Genomic DNA, 22,650 nt, shown 5'->3' on the forward strand with positions numbered 1-22,650 from the left:
GTAAAAATAACTTTTCTTTTATAGGCACTTACACTTCCAGAGTATTGTTATTGTGTATTAGATCATAAATTCCTGGGTTTTCTCAGTATTTCTCTATCCTTATAAGTAAGTGTACTAATTATTTCTACTGGGTTATTTTTATAGTTCTGTTGTGCTCATTTATTCCATCACTTGGAGTATTATAAGTGATAATACATGTACTCGTTTTGATGTTAATAGCAGATTCAGAAGATTGCTGGATTCTTACATTAAACATAGCAGTGCTAGACAACCTGTGCCCTGAATAATTCATAAAGACTAAGAAAAGGATTAGTGGTGGGCCACACAGATACAAATGTCCATGTGAGTTTAGTTACGACATTAAAACAAGGAATGTATGCTTCAAAGTCTCCCTGAGCATTGATTATTTTATTCTTCATTCTCATTTCTTCTTCTGTTGCTTTTTCTCTGAACTCCTTCCAGTCTACAGACCTTGATAACAAGGGCCCCTCAAGGGTGAATGTAGCATTTCAAGAATGTTTTGCCAGTTGCTTTATGGCTGATCCTTCACCATACTTTGTGAGCCTGTATTTTATAAAGTGCAATTACCACACGGGAAATAACAAGACTTAAATTGTTCAGACTAAAGAGGGAGACATAGGTCATTCTATATATAGCATCTCCAAACTGAGTTAAGCTTGAGTGATCAGACATCTCAAAAAACAGCTGCTGTAAGAATCAAAGATGATGACAAGAGACAGAAGTACAAATAAATGTTTTATAAGACAACAACAATGGGAACTTTAATAATTGATTTAATAAAACCCACAATAAAGCAACACACTTCTGCTTTTTTCTTCAATTAAACAAATGTGTAGTAAATTATTAAAAAACTCCAAATACAATACATCTACTGTACTCCAACTTCTAATTACATTGACTGTAAACCCCAATTTAATTAAAGCCTATTTGAGTATTAGTATGTGCAAAATACCTGTTACTTGTTTGTGGTATTTTTTTTCCAGGAAGTTTGTAAGTATGGGATGCACATTTTTCATGAACTGTGATATGGCTTAATTAATGACAGTGTTTGTACTGAAGCATTAACTTCTCAAGTACAGTGCTACTTCGCCTCTGGGCTATATGTGCTCCGATGCTTCCCATTTCTTGCCAGAACAAACATAATCCAGTGTTACGTGCGCTTTGTTCAAATGAATACTGTGCTGTCAGTTTTCACCAGTAAAAATTCATTATGTGACCCCTACCTCAAAAAAGGGGAGAAAAGAAGCAAAGATTGTTATCAGCAACTGCAGGTACAAATCAGCCTGATGAATATGTGAAACCCTAGCAAGTTTCAAAACAGACAATAGCTTAAGTATTCACAGCTGAGTATCACAATATCCATTATTGGGCAAAAAATTTCTTTTCTGATCCACACAGAGAACTACTTTTGATGTCAGTGGAAGTTCTGCATAAAGGTCAAAGTACAGAATAAGCAAAAAATATCTGAAGCCAAGTTCTTCCCATCTTCTGAACTTTGCACGTCATATTCTTGTTGCCCTTAGCTTCTCCGATGCAATGACTTCAGAAGCAGGCGTAAATCTGAGCTTTGAGGTGCACAATAGCTTAGTGTCAGGTTTTATTATCCTGTGTACATTCGAAGTACAGGGGTTCCACCATGAAGCTAAGCAATTCAGTTTGTGCACTTTGAGATGTCTGGATGAATAAATAGTCTTTTCAAATCACCTCATCCCTTGGTAAATAAGAAAAGGACTTTCTTCTACCTCCGTAGGTTGTTACGATAATGTTGTCCAACACCATTAGGTTACTGAGCTTGCTTGGATTTTGCTTTATTCATAAAGCTAAGTAGTGGGGACTGCTATCTATTGCAGTGACATTCCTGTCAGGATACTGCCATACTGTGCTTAAAGCAAAGATGAGAAGGTCAGAGATCTGTGACTGAGAGAATATAGATACTTGAAACTCCTGCTCCTCACTTTCCTGTTAGATTCACGTATTTTGCATGTCTGTAGATTGTATTTGAGACTATCTCCACGTCAAGCATAGTTTCTATCATTTGACTTTTAGAACAGAACAATCATGGATAAATGATCAATTACAGAACATTTACTAATTATAACTAGAATGCATGCTAATCAACTGGCCTTTTAATGTGAAGCAAATGTTGGTTTAGACATTCAAGATTATTAATAATAAATTCATCTTACAAGTCAAAACTTTGTAAAATAAATAACTGTTTCTAATGTATAAACCCTATTCTAAAATACATTAAAGATAACTGATCACTTAAAACACTTTGGGTCCAGTGTTGGGTCTCCAGTTAAATACCAGAAGTCCAGGCAAGGATCTTCCTGGCTGGATCTCTGAATGCCCAGATTAAAGCTAACTTTCTGGTCTGGGTACAGTAAATTCTGTATTTTGCAGTGTCTCCGAAGAGACAGTTTCCAAAAGAATTCCACTAGCACTGTATGCATTATAGTTTAATAAACTGTATGAAAATTACTATTGCAAAAATACTGTATAATGAACTCAGGGATCATGACATATTATGGAACCCTGGCATGATCAGCATTAGAGACTTTTAACTGAAATACTTAATACTTGATGCTCCATTTGGAGTGCAGGTACTTTGTGGTACATAGTTATTAAAGGACAATATTGGACTGTAATTTGTGAGGTATCTGCAGAGCCACGTTGCAGTTTGTAAACAATGATCTGAAAACAGCTTTGTCTCAAAATAATAATAAATTGGATAAACCAGTACAAGGGAGAGAGTGAAATACATGTTCTGTAGGGCAACCACTGCACTTTTTGCAGCACCAGTTCTCCCTGCTGCACGTTACATAGCACAAATCCACATATTAATGGTTTCTACTTGATCATTTTCATTTTGCATTTATTGCTCTCAGTCTTTAACTACAAGAAAAAAAATAAGGCAGCAGTTCCCAAAACATACGAAATTAGGCACTGGAACTCTGACAACTCAAACAGGTTTTGTTCATTTCCTGTTTGTAACTCTGAAGCTGGACAGAGCACTTGTACATTCCAAACGTGCTCAGCAGCAGTTGTCGGGCCTTGGACTGAACTTCTTCCCATTTAGACGAACTACCAGGAACTGGAAGATCAAGAAAACAATTAATAGAATTCACTCTTCAAGAAACCTGGGCAGTCCTGCTGTTCTCAAATTTATAACAGTTTTACCAACTAGAATAATCTCTGGTCATGCTCATTTATTAATTTAATACTGTTCCGTGGTCACTATGTACTCTATATATTATTTTACACCTTTAAGTCTGTATCTTATAACTAGAATCACATCTTGATAAAACTGTGTATTTCAGACACCGCTCGCTACCCCTAAAAAAGACCAACTTGAGCTTTCTTACTAAGAATTAATATTCATGGTACTGTTAGATGTCTAAATTAGCACACCTTTTGGCAAAACATACTTATTTTTCATATGTCAGATTGTTCCGCATTAGAACTTCACTCTGTCTTTCCCTGGACAAATTCCCTAAGGGAATTTCTGAGGAGAATTTTTTTTTTCTTTCCTCTTACTCAAAAAATCTGTATTGGGTGTTTCAGTGTGAATATATTTTCTTTGCACAATTTTCATTTATACTATGTCTTTCTAGGCCAGTGGGTTCTATATCTTGCTGTACAAAACCATAGTTAGTAGAGATTTTTGTCTTCCCAGAATGGTATTTCCTGGTTCAACTTAAATAATAATATGAAGAGAAAGTATTGGGGGTTTTTCTACACTTAGATTTAATTTAGAATTATGCTATACAGCAGCTTACCTAGTTGCAAGTGGACTATGGCAGTTGTTTTTCCTGCAGTGAGAGACCAAACATTTAAATCTTCTATAGAATAAACATCCTCAATTTTCATCAAGTCTTCCTTAATGCGATCCACATTCAAATGCCTTGGAACTCCTGTGACACCAAACATGAGATAAAATTAATTCTGTCTTCTGCAAACTCTCAGTGGTCTTTAAAACATCGTGACAGATCTTGATGACTTGATAATTTGTGCTGTTGGAAGTGATCAGTAACTTCCAAGTTAACAATAGAGAGCAATATGCAAATTGACATATTAAGTCCATTAATATGGACTTAATATTTAAGTCTACATAAGATAGAGAAGTTGTACAGGAATTGCAGTGTTGTCTCAAATGCAATTTTTCCTGTCCTGAATCAGCTCTCTGGCAACAGCTAGCATTAGATCTTTGGAACAATGTATTTCTGTAGACAACTGTACTGCAGCTTCTAACTCCCTGTAACTGCTTAGACCAGACTCTAAGCTTAGTCAGAATCTAAAAAAAAAAATACAGCTAGGGCCTGTCTCCTCCTGTCTCCTGACACTTCTCTCTTCAGGTAACTGCTGTCACTTTCCAATGCTCATACTATTCCATCTGCAGTGGTTAACACGTAAGACTTTTGTCTTACAGTGTGGCATCTTTGCAAATCAATGATTGCACTAACCAAGTCCTTCTAGACATAGTGTTTTCAGCACCTACAGCACCTCCACAGCATCCCTACTCCACCCTTTAGCTGTACAAAGGGCACAATCAAAAGTTTAGATGATCAACATGGGTCAAAAACTAGTACAAAAATACTGAATAAACTGTGTTTCTGAATAGTTTTGTTACTATCATAGCTTTTTACTGCTTATGTTCCAGCTGTATGGAGTTTGATTATATATACTATGAGGACTTCAGCCACTTGCCTCTCAAATGGCTTCAGAATTTTTGGATAACTCCTCTCTGAACCTGATGCCTTACTGTCTTTTAAATTATGCTAGTTCCAGTACTCCTCTCTTGAAAGGTCAATGTCTAGGATTGTCTCACATTAAGCAAGATCTTCCCTCTAGTGAAGACCATCGAAAATTATTTAGCTGATAAACAGCTAACTGCCTCGTATTATTTGCACAGCTTTCTTTTCCCCAGGAAACTGGGACTTCAGTTTTGATGTCTACATCATGCTATTGATAAGACTTTTGTGCTGCCTTATAAATCTGTATTAAAAGCTTGAATCTCATTGCTTGAATTAGGTAATCATTTAAATTTTAACTTAGCATTCCTAGTATAATGATGAAACTTCAGTTAAAATTAATACTGAAAGCTGATACAACTCCAAGGACCTTGATGTTGTAGCAATAATCTCCAATATAAATGCAAGTCCATTCTCTGGAGGTCCTGAATTTGAGTTGTAAAAATTCCCTAGCATATATAAAGCCTACCTATCATCGCTTTTAATAACATGATTAATTTGGATATTTTTATGACAACTGGGATACCTATGTAAACAGCTACAACTCAAAACATATGGAATCTAATAAACCATTAGTTTGTCTTAGCTGTTTTCTTCAGCTAAATCTTAGCTATTGCCTTGGGAGCTAAATGAGTTTTCTTACACAATTTTCACCATTTTTGCCTTCTTGGTGAACTTCCATTTTGTTGGAGATTTTTTTTCAAATGACAGCAAAAGCAGTTGACATTGAAGATGTTGAGGTCTTTGATTTAACTTCCTAACATAATAGAAGTCAAGTCAATCATAGTTCAAGAGACAGCTAAGAAGGTACAGCTAAAACCTAGGATTTTTCTCCCGTCCCTAGCATCTTCACTTTCGTAAGGTGTAAGCGCTAGATCAAGCACCAGTAGTTGGCATGTTAGCTATAATAACGCAAACAACATTGCCAGCATCTTTCCCTCTTAAGTCACCACATGAGATAAGATTCTTCAGCTTACGTTCTGCTATTTTGTTCCCTTTTTTTTTTTTTTAATTCTTCCTTTTACACCACTCTACTGGTAGCTTCCCCTATGGCAACAGTAATATGTTCCCTATTGGCACACAAGTAATAGAACAGCGCTTGCGGGAAAGGGGAAGATGGGACAGGCGTGAACCACCCACCCATCCATGTGGCCTAAGCCTGCTTGCTCATTTTACATGCATTCACTTTCACTTTAACTTTACAAGTAATTAAAGTGAAAGTATACAACTGAGTCTAAGCAAATGTTTTCTTAGTTTAGCTGGTAGCCACTGCAGACACACAAGACAGTTCTGTACATTTCACTTTACCCTCCCTTGTTGGTAAAGTATGAGCAGAGCTAGGACTTGTGTCATTGTGGCAGAGATCAGTCACTGAAAGACTGCTGCAACATAGATAAGCCATCAAGAATCAACAAACTAAAGCAACAGGAGGATAACCAGGTCTCCAGACAAACCGATTTGTCAAGATTTGATCATGATGTCAAAAAGGTGCCAATGCTCATTGGTATTTGACATGTAAGGTACTGCTGACTGCGCACAGATCTTACCTTCTAGAATAATAACTCCTGTGTCACACAGAATTCGAACTGTTGTCAAAACCACCAGTATGGAGAATACATATGTACATATAGGATCAGCAATCTTGTATTCTGGCTGGAAGGGAAGTTCCGAAGTGTTAAAGCATGTATGAAAATAAGCTCACTTATAAAAACATGACTCAGAAAATGCAGCTACTCTAGCTCCAACTGTCATGAGTATTTCTTGTTTGCATAGTTACAAAATAGATAATGGAGATAGTCTTTGCTTATTTTGTGTGAATATATGAAGCTTAGAATATCAAAATCTACTTTTTTTATTCACTTAGAAAAACAAGTCCCTTTTTAATTTCATCACTGGAGTTGAAATTAAAAAAATTCCACCCTGCCTCAAAGACTAGCCATGCCTTACCTTAAAGCGTATGATGTAGGCAGCTACGAGCACACCAATACTTTGTACCAGGTCCCCCAGGGCATGTACAAATGCTGCTCTCACGGCAAGGCTGCTGTGGCCGTGGCTGCTGCTGTGGGCTCTGTTAGGAGAGGTCGACTGAGGTACGTGAGAGTGAGGGTGGGAATGGGAGTGGGAGTGCAGGTGGCCAGATTGATTCAGCAAAAAACCCATTCTGAAAGTGAAAGAAGAAAAACACTCCAAGAAACAGGCTTTAGGGGTTGGGGGGGGGGTGTATGTTTGTGGCTTTTTTTCTTTTTGTTTCCTTTTAAACCAAAGAATTGAAAAAGTAATACTCAGCATCATTTCTTGTCTTACATATGAAAATGAAGAAGTCCAGCAAAATTACACCCCATGATAAAGTTACAGGCCATGAATGAATTAGCAGCTTATTCAGAAACACATTTATGAGTGTTAATGGAGAGAAAGTGAGGTCTTACATTAAGTTAACTGCAACACCAACGGCTGCTGTAATCAGCATGATATCGCCATTTATTTCATAGTCCATATGGATAGTTCTTTGAACAGCTTCATACAAGAGGAATGCCATAAGGATATAGACCAGCAATACACTAAGGATGGCTGACAATACTTCTGCAAACAGAAAGGAAACAACATTACGAAAGTGAGTCTCAGATCTATTTCTATTTCCAAATTAGAACATGGACAGACCCTTAATTATTTTAACTATTTTATGCGTATTATAACCCCAGTGCACAACTAACAAGTTGTGCAGTAAGTAAAACTTGTAAAATAGGATTAACAAATGGAGCTTGTTCTAATCAACTCCTTCACACTTCTCTGTCAGTATATCCCTCCAATTGCATATTCTCTGAAAGGTTCTGCACAGACGATGACTGTGACTTCTCCAGACAGCCCAGAACTTTTGTCTGAGATGTTGCCAACAAAGGCCCTGTCCAGGGAGAGGAGGGTAGGTGATCTCAAACGTCACTAGCCCACCTACAAATAAGAGAAAGCTTGATTTCAAACCTCCACAGTATTAAGCTGGTGGGGTTAGAAATTAGTATTATATATCCTTTTATATTTAGGATGGAGAAAAATTATAAAAAGATTAAGAAACTGAACAGTACAAACTTGTCAGACCTATTACTCCCAATGTTCTTAACACATGTGTACATAGTATCTACTGCAGATTTCTGCTATGAAGGATTGCTTAATGTACGTTTCTGTATTGCTGTAATACTCTGTTTTAACATTCTCTAATATTTACCAAATACTCGTATTTCACAAAAGTAAGAGTGTTATGACAAGCATTTTGGTACAGGAATTTTATCTGATTAGCAGGGACATTCTAAAGGGCGCATACATCTAAATAAAGAGAAAATTAGAAACTTAATAAAAACTAGTATTTCATTATCCTGCACCTTCTGCTGCCATTTACATCTGTGGAAAGTGGTTACAGCTCTCTACAAGGTTCCTGCTGTTCTGATGTGAGGTAAATAGGCCTGAATATTTTATGGGTCGGGACCTTAGTGCTATCTGCCTCAGTACCCAAGTCATGAAATTGGGCTGGTAACAGCATACATAAACCTGAAGAGGATGAGTCCACACTAGTTTTAAGGCCCTACTATAAAGAATAGGGGTCACTAGGTTCATTTTAACATAAATATACTTCTACCCTGTAGCTTCATATTCTCAAAGTGATTGCCCTGTTGCAGCTGAAACTTAAAAGGCAAAGATACCTGGCAGAGAAAACACTGGCCCAGTTAAAAGACTGTCTCAGTTGTATGAAGTTAATACAGGGCCTTACAGAAAGCACTGGGAAAACCTTAATGCTCGCTCCATTGTATTGCTTGGAAATCTGCAGCCATGCCCAAGTAATCTGTCATCATTCTGTGTAACGCTCATTACTGTCACTTCCCAGATGCATCACTGGATTTTAGCCTTCCTGTGGGAACTCAAAGATCAGAGTTGGAATTCATTTACGTGGAATTGTAATGGCAGTTCTTCCCCCTTGTTTCACACGTTGCCCTGATTTATTCCCCAGTAAGAGCAAAATTCTGATCTTAGCTACACCATAGCCAAGATCTGATCTGAGAACTGCCTCGCTTCTCCCTCGGCTTTGAATCCGTCAGTGTACAGTACAACCTTGGTAACTGCAGAAGGTGTCATTTCTAACACAGAACTGCCCTAATTGTATTTATTGAATATTACAGTAAAAACCATGCAGCTCTACAAGCATTTTAATATCACCGAAATCACTTGATCCATACACTGAATTTGTAACATAATTATGGGAGAAGAAACTCACACCAACGCCTTCAGCTGTTCAGTAGTGTGTCAGTGCCTGGACGAGTACCAGCATTACCAGGCAGTAACAAGGCTCTGAAAGGCAACTGCCACAGTCTCAGGGCAACATGAAAATCCTGGAAATACCCATGCAAGTGGTTGTGTTCTTTACAAAGCAGGCAGATTATTCAGGGCAACAGCCTTTAAAAAATCCAGTACATTGCTTAGAAGGTTTTCCAGAATGCTTTTTAAAAAATTTGTGGAGCCATAGCACATTAGCATGTAGCAGAGAAATAATATAGTGTGGTTTTACAATCTAAACTCATGTTTTCGGCATCGGAAACCAGTGTTTTCCTTGCAGTTTCTTTCACAGTCATTGTCATGTCAGCATTGTAGATTTGTGCTGAGATCTTTCACTTCTTGTGAAATGAACTATGCACTGTCTCAGCGGACTGACTGATTCTGTCACTACTAACATTGTCTCTGCAGCAATGGAAAAATGCCAGGTTCCGTATCTGTGCTTAAATCTGCTCAGTGTCTTGCTGAGAAGGAGGTATCTCTACTTGGTGGTGAAACAGAACTATTTTTGGCTTCAAGAATATAATCCTTTTTAGACATGACTGCAATTTCCATTATTTTGTCTTCACTTTTCTAACCCATTCCTGAATCTGTCAGCTTCCTTTTCACCACTGAAAACTGAATAAAACTGAATGTGGAGCATACACATTATGTATTCAGAGAGAATTCAGATAAGTGAAAACTAGTGCTAATTTTCTTCTGGAATTTGACTAGGCAACTAATAGGTCTGTTGTCTTAACAATGCAATGTTTATGGGAACAAGTTTGAAAATTCATCGTTCTGCAAACAAAAGTGATAACGAGCGCCAGAAATATTGTTCATTAGAATGTTTTCATGCTTACTGTATGTACAGATTATCTTCAAACTTAATGCAAAGCAGGTCAGCAATGAGATAGTTCTTGCACATATTCCCAGCTTTAAACAAACACTCCACATTTTTTCTGTGACAGATGCTCAATCTGTACCCTGTTTTTAATGTTCTGTCATGTTTTAACATCTCTCTCGTGAAATTCAAGCTATTGTTGAGCTCATATTTGCTGACAAGCTTCTGGCATATAGGTTATTTGGAAATATGTGTTACAGAGAGGATATACCCTAGAAGCAGCTTTGTTCCATTGCCAGCATTCACTGATGTGTGAAACTGGGCCCGCAGGCCATGGCATTAGCACTGAGTGCCTAAAATCAGGCAAATAAATTTCACAAATGTGACTTAAAAAAAACCCCTGTGTATGGTAATCTTGAACCGTCCCATCTTCTGTACTTGGAGAGCCTAGGCCAGCGTTTGGGGGGGGTCCCTTGCAAGGCCTTTACACACTTCCCCTTCCTCACTGCAGCCACAGAAACGCTCTTCCACCCGCCCCCATGCTCTACTCCTCCTCCAGAGAAAACTGCACTGCCGCTATTCACACAGAATGGCCGAGGTAGAAAGGAACCCTTGGAAACTGCTGTCCTGCTCAAAGCAGGGCCAACTACAACAGGTTGCTCAGGGCGGCATCCAGTTGGTTTTGAGTATTTCTACTGTGAGACTCTGCAACCTGTTGTAGTGTTTGACCTCCTACTGTCACTGGGGCGGAAAAGGGCGAGTAACTGTTGCAGAACTGAGAAGCTGCTCCCTGTAGCTTCTCCCAGGGAGAAGATGGTGGCAATATAAACTAATTCCATGGGCCAGATCTAGCCCATGGGCCACCACTGGATCAGTCTGGACAATATTTTTCTTGGCACTAAAACAGGAAAACAAAAAGGTACAGAAAGTGAGGTGGCAGGAATCCTCAAGGATTTATGTCTGCAAGTGCTATGGAGCCCTCAAATTAATTGAAAAGTTGGCGAAAATTTACATAACCAGGTAAGATTTTAATGGTTAAGTAAGTTGTATTTTTCTTAAGATTAACTTAGGTTTTAAGCTAGGCCGTGGTATGTTCAATGTATGTACTATTTGGTTTTAGAAAATTTACAAAGACACACAACTACTCAAATAATTTTTTAAATAGCATTAAAGTATGTATAAATGCAAACATCCTTCTGGAGAGTATGAGCAAATGCCAGGGGCATACCTGCAAGGTCAGGTTTCAGTATTAGGGGAGCTTCTATCACAAAATTAAAACTTCTTGAAAGAAAAGTTTGTAATGGGAAATGCTGGCACTGTTAATGTTTTCTTGCTAAAGCCCTGAAGATCTCTGCTAGTATACAGAGTTATGCATTCATGCATTAGTGACTAACTGATGACAAGTGCCTAGGAGTGATGGAGTTGTTGAATTCTGCTGCTGTTCTAGCAGCCAAAATAAGAATTACAAATAATGACTACAAAAGACATTGGAATTTCTTGAAAAATATACACTATAGAACGTACACATCAGAGGCAGCAAACTGTGACACTAGAAATTATCTATTTCATGAAAAATAAAGGTTGAAGCTTTTGGTAAAATGCCTACAAGACCTGCAACTGTATATTAAGAATTGTTATATCCAGTCAGCAACCACATGAAAACACCCTTTTATCATCATTACATTTCCAAACATGAAGTAATGAATCCTGAAAATACCTTTCCAAGGTTTAGTACGTAATTGTTTATACTTATTTTTACAGACACCTAAAATAGACAGAGGTTAAGTGACTTACTGTATTGCAAACTATGGGACATTCTGACCTCTGCTTTGTGTGGTTTGAGGAGTGCAAGTGGGATACTGATCTATGCGGCTTCTGGCAGGGCAGAACTCTGTGATAATATGCTCTACAGAACTTTTTAATTCTGGATTAAGATGTAGTTTTTCACAGTGACACTAGAAAATGGTCCTATCCATAATTCTACTGAAGTCAATGGAAGATGTACATCCTGGGCACTGGCAATAATGTTGTGAACAGCAACTGACTGACGTGCAGCTCCAAGAAGCTCCTCGGTGTGTCACACAAGCAGTTAACAGCGGTACAGCAGTGAGTGGCCAAAGAATGTGTCCCTCTTGCTTAAAAGCCTCAACTCCAAAGCACAAAGGTGCACAGGGGCCTGACCTAATGCAACAGCCCACCAGCTGTGGATAGGCTGTGAAACACAGCTGCACATCCACTCTTGTTCTTGCTGGGGACACCTTCCTCCTCTGAACCCTTTTTAAACTTTCTAGGCCATGGTTCATTTGTAGGAAGTCATACTTACAATGTCATCGTCTATCCAATTCCCCAGCCTTCCTCTTCAAGACAGTACATGAATCAAGCATTTAGAATTTAACTCGGAATCTGCTAAGTCCCAGTTCCACAGAGATGGAGAGAGACATCCTGCTCATAGTGAGTGAAACTCTGCCATCAAACTTCACTTTTGGCTGAGATTTAAAATGTAAAAAAAAAATTTATTATCTATTCCCTTGTGGAAATACAATCTGTGTAGTGGATCCACAATGGCCGGTGAAAGGACATCACAGTCAGAGTGTTAAAGCAAATTTTAGGCTTGTTGCTACTTTCTAGTTACCTATTCTTCTAGAATTAGGTGATCTTTACAGTTGTTGCTTAAAATACTCTTGTTAATAGCAAAAGCTGATATCTACATACCTAAGCGATGAAATCCAAAAGTGAACCTCTTTGTGGGAGATTTTGCAGACAGCCAGAGAGCAAGCAGGGTCAAAATAATACCACTAAGGTCAGTTAACATATGAAGTGCATCTGTCATAATTGCTAGACTGTTAGCAACGTATCCACCTGAAAACAAAGTTGGAAAAGTCAGGATGTATGCCACTAATGATTCTAGATAATATCCTCTTAGCACAGCTTACAGTTATGTATTTTCAGAACAGTGTATTGAGAGCCCTTCTTATAATCCCTAAACAGGGGCGTTTTGCCATTACAATCAAAATGCCATGCTATAATTTAAGGCTACCATAGTTACAAGTGCAGTGAAGTGTGCTTTCTATTAAGAGTAACACAGAAATGATTCAGTCCTGTTATGCTCACAGAGATTACTTGCATTATAATGTTTGCAAGATCAGGCCAAAAATAGTTTTGTATCTTTTCTATATATATTATTGCATGTGTGTTTAATCAGCTGATCCTTTTATTAAATTACATCTGTTAAATATTTTGACATTGTGGAACAGGGACAGAAATCCAGTGACTCAATGGCAAGGAAATTTACCCTGCCCCCTTTCTATTTTTATTACATTATCTTTTAACCCTCATTATTTCGCTGTTATGGCAGAGGTTTATAAGTCCTGCCAATACATACTGCAGACGATGACTTTCACTTGCATAGTGTTTTTCTTTGGTTATTTATTACCATATTTTTTCCTCATAATTGTGAGCTGCATTGAGACAAATAACCTCAGATCAAAGGTTAGTATCTTTGTTCCAATTCAATTGCTAGTGCTACTGTTGGATAGGTGAGATGTAAAGAATGCACCTCTCTTAAGCATCCCTTATCCAAAGGGGAATCAAGGACAAGCTGTGTTGTCTTCCATATGCATGAAAGTAAGCCCACTTTCTCAGAAAAGAGCACATCTTTAGTGTCAGCTCAGCTATGATTTAGTTTCTCTTTTTACCTTGAGATTGTCATTCAGCCTCTAAATTCTACAGAGCAAAGCATGCAGCTGGCACGCCATTTGGCAAGCTTGAGGCTCCAACTAACATTTCGGGTAAAGGTATCTTCATATACAATTAAAACTGTCTTAGGGAAGAGGCTGAACATGAGTAAACAGCAAAGGGAAATTCACAACTGGCTGACTGCTTTCAAGACTGCTCATAAAACACATGTGTGTATGTATGGCTGCGGGTGTTTGTATGTACACACCTGCAGACAGAGCTACGTGCTCCTCCCCAGCCAAACAAAGCACTTTGGCTGATACTGTAGTAGTGCTTGTACTGAGGGTAACTACCAAACACACCACATTTTCAACCAGTTCCTTTCCTCCATCCCCGCTTCTTCAGTTGTTTGTAAGTGTCCAAGTCAAATTCCTCTGAGGCTGAAATTTTCCAAAGGCTATCACAGCTCAAAACTAACGAGTTTTTAAGATTTAGCAATTCATCAGCTTTTTGAGTAAAATGAGTTACACCTTTCCTTTCTGAATTAATTTGTGTTCTCACGTAATTTAAAAAAATATGACTTAGAAATGTGTGAGTCAGCCTTTTGTACAGTCAGCACAGAAGAAACGTTGTATTTAAGGACATTGAATTGAGTAGTTTATATGTATGGACATTGAATTGAGTAGTTTATATGTATGGACATTCAATCCAGTGGTTTACATGTATGACCATTCAAAGTACATATGTTAATTCACATGTATTAATTTTGAGAATCACTTCAGTCCAAGATGAGTCAATTCTATTTCAGCTAGCGTCTCAATTTTAAAAACTATAAAAATAAAATTATAAAGAAGGAATTCAGGTACAGAAGCTAATCATAATGCAGCATGTAACTGAGATTTACAAAATTCTGATATCAAAGGTTCTCTGTTTCCAAATGTATCGGTTCATTGCTTGGTTAAAAGTACTGCTTAAGAGCTGTTCAAACAGGATTGGCAACTTGGGAAAAAAAAAGGACATCTATAACCTCTACAAATAGACAGCTTGATGGCTCACCACTGCTTTCAGTGACCTGTGAAGGACAGCTGTCCTTCTCACGGACGATCATTGGAAATCTCTCAACATAGCTGAAAACATCAAAACCTTGTCAGAAAAGCTAACTAAGATTTGCAATATGTTTTTAATTTCTTGATGCAAAATGGTTCCCACAAAGTGTAAGTTGTTATCTGACTTTTACAATGACTGTTCATCAAATTAAACAACAAAAACTGAGGTGGGCTGGGGTAATGAGCTTGGCTATACTTTGGGAAAAAATATGCCAATCAAGATTTCACAAAAAAGCTGCTGAAACAAGATTTCCTTTATCTTGACATCGGTAACAGACAGCAGGAGGACTTTTGCTGAAGAAATTAATTGTCTGATAGGGTCTTCTGCCTTTTTCTCAAACTCAAATCTGTCAAAGATCACAGAAGTCAGTCAGTTAAAATGTTCTATGTAATCAAACACAGTTTCCCAAATACCTGAGCTACAGATCAATTCAGGAAGTTCCAAAATTTGAAGCCAACCAGACAGAACACAAGAAAGGAGTGGTGTGAAATAAATTAAACAGGAACAGCACTGACCCAGGACTTGAGGGCTCCATCTGTAATTACTCATTCTACTGCTGATTACTTGCCCTGTGACAAGTCATTCAGGTCAAGATCCACAAAAGTACAGAGATACCCAAGTCCTCTATATATTTGCTGTGCAAGCTGGATGCCTGAATATTTTATGGGCCTGGCCCCTTAGTGCTGTCTGCCTCCGTGCCAAAATAATGAAGTAGGGCTGGTGATAGCCTACAGAAACCTGAGGAGGATGAGCCCACACTACAGTACCAACACTTTGAACAGATAAATCCGCCACCCTGAGCTGAGCCTGCAGAAGTCCTGGCTGTGAGGGAGAAACAGATGATGTGACAATGATGAGAAATTATTTTTTACTCTCAACACATATTATTTCTAGAGCTCTCCCTGCACTAGCTATGGGGAGGTCTAGAACAGCATGAATCGGATCTGAAGCCCCCAACAGATACATTCTCAGTGACTTCAGCATAAGCTGCCTACAGCTCAGACATACTGTTCAGTGAGGGGCCCTTCAGATGAACTAAATTCAGCGTATATGAGAACTCTGGTATGAATACAATCAAATAAAATCACTCTCATGTTAAAGGGTGCCTGCATCTGAGATGCAATGCTGTGTTGCTTATCAAATTTACCTGAGGTCATGCTGAGAAAAAAATGGAGCCAGGGGGCAAATGGAGGCATTCAGGCAGATCCTCACAAGTCTGACGCAAAGCGCCTTATCCATGATAAGCTGATGTATTGTGGCAGTGTTATCAATGACTAACCACACACAGAGAGATGTTAAAAGACAAAACTACTTTCTTCCATTAACCCGCGTTCCTGAAATAAGGCCCCAAATAAAACCGGTGCAAATACAGTCAGTAATCTGGTCTCTCTCTGAAAAACAGACCGTTTCTCCTAGGGATTTTTTTCTACACATGTAGGACAAACTGTATTATTTATACTCAGGCAATGATTTTGCTCCCTATCCATCTTGTAGAAGTTCCTGTCTTTAAGATGCAATTCACAACTGTCCTAGGACAAGTGATCCAAGAGCATTAGCTCACCACATCAGCAAAGGTCAGATCTTCAGCCGTTACTGACCAAATCTGCATAGGTGAGGAGGAGGATGTAGGTCCCACGTTGCTATATCTGAGGTATCTCTGTCCTTTACTTCCAGAAAGTTTTTGTGACTTTTTTTTTTCCCCCACCTGGTGAATTATGGCCAACAATTTATCTCATTAGCTGTGATTTATACTTGTATGTTAAAATGAAAGCAGTTTAAAAGCAATTAATTGTTATAGTTGCTAGAGAGCCCTGGACCAACCCATCAATGTGCTGGCACTGTGTAATGCTCCCCACCACTTCAAATTGGGGGAAAGCAGATGGGAGACTTCAAGCATCCTTCAGGAGGCTGAGCAGCACCGAGCAGACACTTGCACTGAATGGCATGGATGTGTCCAAAAAACCAGATGGTAACAGGACACTGATTAATAAATGAACAGAGACTAGAAGATAAATATTATCCTTTGTAAAATTGATTAGGTAATGGCAAAGGCGTAACACATAATAGCTCATCTATGCATCCAAGGAACCTCCAATTCTTAAATTTTATTTCAAACCTATGCTGCTATAGCCTATTAAATAAAGTGCAGTCATTTTGTACAGACCGCTGTATAATGCATAGGTTTCTCTTCAACCTGAACAGCAGATGACAGCCTGCCTTTTATGCGGGAGCAATGAAAGCTGAACTTGAGCACAAGATTCACTCTTCTGACCAACAACAATCAGATGCTTATATAGGAACAGCTTTCCAGGTAAAAGCCCACCGTACTTCTGCCAAGTATTAACAAACAGAAAACACGTAATTTAACCAAACTACCTGGTAGTCTTAAGTGTTGTAATGGGAACTGTCAAAATACCTATTATTTTGATGGACTTTGCTTGTACGATTTATGTTTGGATGGAGCATATGCTAGCCCAGAGCTCAGTAGGCGTCGGGAAGTTGTCGAGAGAGTGTCTCCTTCCCTGGATTGTCACTGACAGCTCGGGATTTGGCTTTTCAGTTGTAAGTAACAGTGTATTGCTTGACCTGATGCATAAGGACAAATACTCCCCAGTATCAGTTTTGTTGTTACGGTAAATCCCACAGGTGGAAACCCTGTTTTCCTCTCCTGTTGCAAGTACAGTGGGGTTGTATGGCAGTAATTAAAACATACTGTGATGAAATTGTTCATCTTAAGTATGTAATAAAATGACGCTTCTCCCTCGCTAAAGACACCTTACACACCTGTAAGACACACAGGGAGAAATAAAAAGCCATTGGACAAAGCAAAAAACCCAGCTTATCTGATGCCATTTGGGAGGAACTGGGGAGGTTCAGGTAAGGGAAGCTGCAGATTCCTCGGGGTTTTTTTCCTTGCGTGGAAAATACAGGCGGCCTTTGCTCATTCTCCGCACTTGCAGCCATTCGCTAAACGCCCGCGGGCGCCGCTCAGCGCAGGGGCACAGCCGGGCCGGAGGGACGGCCAGCAACGCCCCGACTCACCTATGAGCTCCCCGGTCATGAAGAGCAGGTAGAGGAGGGCAGCGAGCGCCAGCCGCCGCTTCACCGTCCTCTGCTTGCAGCGCTCTCGCCGGCTGCTGCAGCCGCTGCAGGGGCCCGCCCGGCCGGCGCGGCCGCTGCGCAGGGCCCCGTCCCGCTCCAGCAGCGACTCGTCGTCCGAGGGCAGGGCCAGGGGCGCCCCGTTCGCCGGCGTCTCCGGGGCAGCCTCCGAGGCGTCGTCCGACACCACCACTCGCAGCTTGTTGAACCGGGGGAAGTCCTCGTCCCCCACCTCGTCCGAGAAGTCAAAGGCACTCGAGTCGTTCAGGAACAGCGGGGCCTCGCTCCTCCGCAGCAGGGACTTGATGCTCGTCCAGAGGCCGGGCCCGGCCATAGCGCCGGCGGCCAGGGGGGCCCGCCGGGCCCGGCCGATCCGCCGCTGGCGGCTCCGCTGGCGCAGCTGCCCCCTCGCAGGCGGCGCCCGTCCGCTCGCCGTCCCGTCAGGGCATGTCCCCTACATCGCCCCTCCGGGCCCGGCCGCAACGCAACGCAGGGCTCCCCCGCGGGGCGCCCCGGCACCAAAGGGCCGCGCCGCCGCCGCCGCCTCCCGGCACTCGCGGCCCCCCCCGCGCCGGGCACCGAGCTGCGAGGCGGCCGCGGGCGCTGTCACCTGCCCCGGCTGCCCCGCGGAGCCCGCCTCCCCGCCGGCGCGGCCCCGGGCACGGCCACGGCGCGGCTCCGGGCACGGTCACGGCGCGGCCGGGCAGGCGGCGCCGAGCGCAGGGCCGCCTCCCCGCCGGCGCAGGGGGAGCGCCGCCGCCGCCGCGCGCGTCACATCCATCAGCGGCCGCGCCTCCGCCGAAGCCCCTGCGCGCTCCCGGCACTGCCCCCGGGCCGGCCCCGCGGAGGGCGGCAGCAGCGGGCGCGGAGGGGCCGGGCCGCCAGGCGGCCGCCGGCAATCCCTGCGCGCCCGCGGGGATCCACCGGTTCGAGCCCCGCTGCCGGCGCTGGCCGCGGAGGCGGTGGGGCCGCGCTGCGCTGCGCCGCGCCGGGCGTGCGCCTGTGCTGGGCGGGTGAGTGCCGTGCGGGGGCTTTAACACCCGCGTGGGGTCGGTCGGCGGGAGCGGCTGTGTTCGTGCGCGCCGGCAGCCTGGACCGCGTAGTTCGGTGCTGCGGTTCCAGTCTGAGAAGCCGCCCGTTCGCACTGTGTGGCTTTTACCGTTTCCAGTAACTCCCGTCAGGGCAGCCTCGTGTTGTGGGAAGTTCCATGTGCCTTTCTGAACATTCCCTCAAGGCTGCAGGGAGAAACGAGCCTCAGAGGCCCTGCTGTCCTGTAATTCCTTCCATAACCACGCTCTCACTCAAGAGTAATTAGGTTGAGAAGTCATCCCCCACCTCACTGGTCTGGGTACTAGAAATTTTCTTCTAATTCCTAGCCTGCACTGGTTCGGGGCCAGTTTGTACCCGTGACCAAATTCTGTTACTGCGTCAGTCAGTTCCCCAAGTCACAAACGTTTCTGGGAAAAACATGCCCACCACGGCGCCAGTACATATCCTGGGTTTTGACCGGGCTGAAGGCCGTTACCAAGTAAAGACCAGAGAGCTGTGAAGGACTGCAAGGCTCTGCAGAAGGGCACTGCCTTCCTGGTAGCCCATCCTCGGCGGCGCTGCAGGACATGGAGCCAACAAGCCAGCAAGGATGTTCCTCGTTGGAACGGGCCCTGCAGGACAGCAGGCGTAGCGGGTAAACTGGATTTGGGCGGAGATTACTTATTGTTTTTTTCCATAATGATGTCCACAAATAAACAGCACTAGGCTTTCTCTGAGCTCCCTTGCCACTTTACACTGTGGCCGTCTTCCTGAGCGTGTAATCTCAAGTTGTTCTCCCTCAGTTGGTGACAGAGGTGCCATCCCCTGCCCTTTCACCTCCTTCATCATTCCCACAGCAGGGTTACTGGCACAGTTGTTTTGGGGCCAGACAGTGAACTGGGTTCCTGCAATGGGCCGGAATTTTACAATACATATTGGAGGGGGCTGGGACACATTTGTGTGTGTAACTGAGACTGCTGCCATGATCACAGCTTGCGTAGACACCCATATGACAACTGAGGGGGCAGCAAACAGCGTGGGAGGCGGAATGAACAGTCGAGGCTGCGAACCTGTTACGCCAGCCTTGCTGCCTGGGGAACTGCTCCCAGATGGGTTCCAGTTCAGCCATTCTTAAATGTTTTTGTTCTCAGCTCTGGGTGATTTGACTCACTGTGTTTCACCAGTTTCACCACTTGTACCAAGCACTAGTGCGTGAGGACACACAGGCATGAACGACTAGCCAGGAAGGAGCTGCCAAAACATCTGTCTTAAAATGTTGGGCTTTGCATTGAGAGATTGAGGAATAGGTGCATGCTCTGTTCTACAGGAACAGAAACTTCTGGCACTGAGGAAGGGTAGTGAGCTGCAGGGACAACACCTACAACCAGTGCACCAAGGCTGGCCAGCTTGCCTTATACTGAATAACTAAGACCAGATTTTTCTGAAGTGTTGTCAAGAATCAAGTAATACGTGTCAAAATAAACCTCTGTTGAACAAAACCTTTTGTAACAGCCTGTTACACTCCCATTTCTTTATTATGGCAGCCAAGGCTGTACCCTCTCTGTAGTCTGGTTTACTTAATAACTAAGTGAGAGAGTCTTTTAAGAGGTTAGCCATTTAATGTGAAATATTTCCTTTTCATACTGTCATCCCTTAAGTCATACAGCACTTTCAAAGTTGGGGGTTTAAAACATACTGTTTGCTATACAATTCAAGCTAACTTACTCCATTTTTACTCAGATTTCTAGGGTGTAGTGGGGGTGTTACTATATATGTCTCTGTTTAAATGAGTTACAACGATAAAATAATGTGTAGGTGACAGTGCTGCATTAAAAGTTTCTGAAGAGTTTCCACAACATAAAATTAAAATGAAATGTGATTATTTGCTGTTACAGTGTCACATACATAGGCATTTGTCTTGCCAGTAGTTCAAAATTTAACAGCTTTCCAGCGCATGAGTCTGCAGTCTTGCTGGGAGTGGAAGACCTCCGCGAGCAAGCTAGAAAGTTGTGTACGAACTTTGGACAAGCATCTGGAGATAGAAGGTGTTGAATTGCTGTAGGATTAGAAGTAGCAAATAAGTGCAGGAGTACAACAGAAGACCGTAGCAGAACAGGAGAGAAAGCAAGGAAGCATACAAGGATGTTAAACACAGATTCACAAACATTGCTGCCATGGGTAGAAGAGCCATCAGCTGAAGAGTCCAGGTTCTTCAGTCATCTTTAGGTAGCTCTGTTGCTGTGCAGGGACTATAAATGCAATTCAGCTAATTATACAGAGGTGTCCTCAGCATGATTTTCTTTCTCATTAATTAAAGCTCATACATTTCATTGTATGGCTCCATGGGTTATGGAGTTTGTTGTTGTATGGTATCTTATTTTTAGGTAACAATAGTAATGTTAGCAATGATTTTGCACAACTCCTTGAAATTAAATATTTAGACCAGCAGGTAACTGTGCTTTTTGCTAGTTTAACCAAATGCTTACATTCCTTATTAGAGGGTTCACTTAACTTCTTTTTCAAACATCATTTTCTCTTAGAATAAAACTTTACCTAATCCTTCACAGGATAATGAACTTGGGAATACACTTGGGAAATAATCACTGTGAAACAGAGAACATTTTGTAGAAGAAAAGGAACAAAAGAGGCTTTCTATCAGTCTCTTTTTTGGAATGTCTAGATTGATAAATAGTTAAATTTCAACTTGTCTAGAAAAACAGATACCAATTTTATATTCCAATCCTCAGCTTATTTCTGCAAGACGTGGGAGGGCCTGGAACAGTCAAAGCAGAAGCACAAATCTGAAACACCCACATCTCAAGTGAGATTATTTCAGAGTGATTATCTCACTTGTTCTTACTAGAAATTCCATCTGGAAGCAGAGAAGTTTTTCCCAATGAAACTTTCAAAAAAAAATTTTTTCCCACTGAAAGAAACTTTTAAGTAAAACTGCTAACCAGTTGTAACTGAGAATTTGATTTGAGTCTGTTTAAGTTAATTGACAAGTTGCTGTTGTTGCAGTCTGGCTCCAGACCAGGCCTTTGATGCTTCTTTTTCAAAGCAAAAGCAGAAAAGGAAAGAAAAACGGATTAAGTTTTTAGTCTGACAGAATAGTGACATAATTGTGATCAATAGTTAATTAGAATACATGTATGAAGAAAAATGTAAATGAATTTGCAGCAATCTTAATTAAAAATGTTAATTTCAAGGATGTCATCCCAAAAAGTCCATTTTTTGCCTCAGTCTGTTTTTGAAAAGCATTAGTTGGACTACCTGAATTTAACTTCATCTTGAAGGTTTGGGGTTTTATGGAAATACTGCATTCAAATGCTTTCTGAGTGGTTCCTTCATTGGTTTCTTCTCATAGTTGTGCCAGCCTTCCCTGACAAGCCTTTTCTTGAGAAGTTATAAGAGAAAAGAGAAAAAGAAAATCCTAACATACTATATGAAAGTGATTTTTCATTTGGGGCTGGGGGGGGAGCCTGCAAGTTACTACTCTTACAGACTGTTGGTGGAGATGCCGAGACGGATACACACACAAAAACTGTCAGAATTTTATTTCCTAAGGAACAGAGGCTAAAAATAGCGAATAATCTGCACGGTTTCTGGAGAATAAAATACAGGTTTATGTCCCTAAGAAAGGCCACCCTGCAGGGACTGGCAAGGGCACCCGCAGGACCCTGCCGCGCACACCCTGCCTGCCAGCAGCTACTCGCCACAAAGCAGAACACGCTGGCCACCGCCGGCCAATTCACTCATTGCCACTTCCACCGCTGCCGGGCCCGCCGCAGCAGAGCCGCCACCCCCCGCCGCCCCCGGCCCGCCCGCAGG

General features: G+C 41.7%; 1 protein-coding gene across 1 annotated transcript; it reads right to left on the reverse strand.

Moving 5' to 3' along the window:
• Window positions 1-743: 743 nt before the first annotated feature.
• SLC30A4 (solute carrier family 30 member 4) lies at window positions 744-18,266 on the reverse strand. Its single transcript, XM_080394720.1, has 7 exons — window positions 17,734-18,266; window positions 12,622-12,768; window positions 7,199-7,352; window positions 6,720-6,933; window positions 6,320-6,425; window positions 3,801-3,935; window positions 744-3,115 (listed from the first exon to the last, which is right to left on the reverse strand). The coding sequence occupies exons 1-7, from the start codon at window positions 18,122-18,124 to the stop codon at window positions 2,961-2,963; spliced, it is 1,302 nt and encodes a 433-aa protein (XP_080250846.1). The 5' UTR covers window positions 18,125-18,266; the 3' UTR covers window positions 744-2,960.
• Between the last annotated feature and the right edge of the window lie 4,384 nt (window positions 18,267-22,650).

Source organism: Falco punctatus, assembly GCF_963210335.1.
Source record: "Falco punctatus genome assembly, chromosome: 7".
In the NCBI taxonomy this organism is placed as follows: Eukaryota; Metazoa; Chordata; class Aves; order Falconiformes; family Falconidae; genus Falco; species Falco punctatus.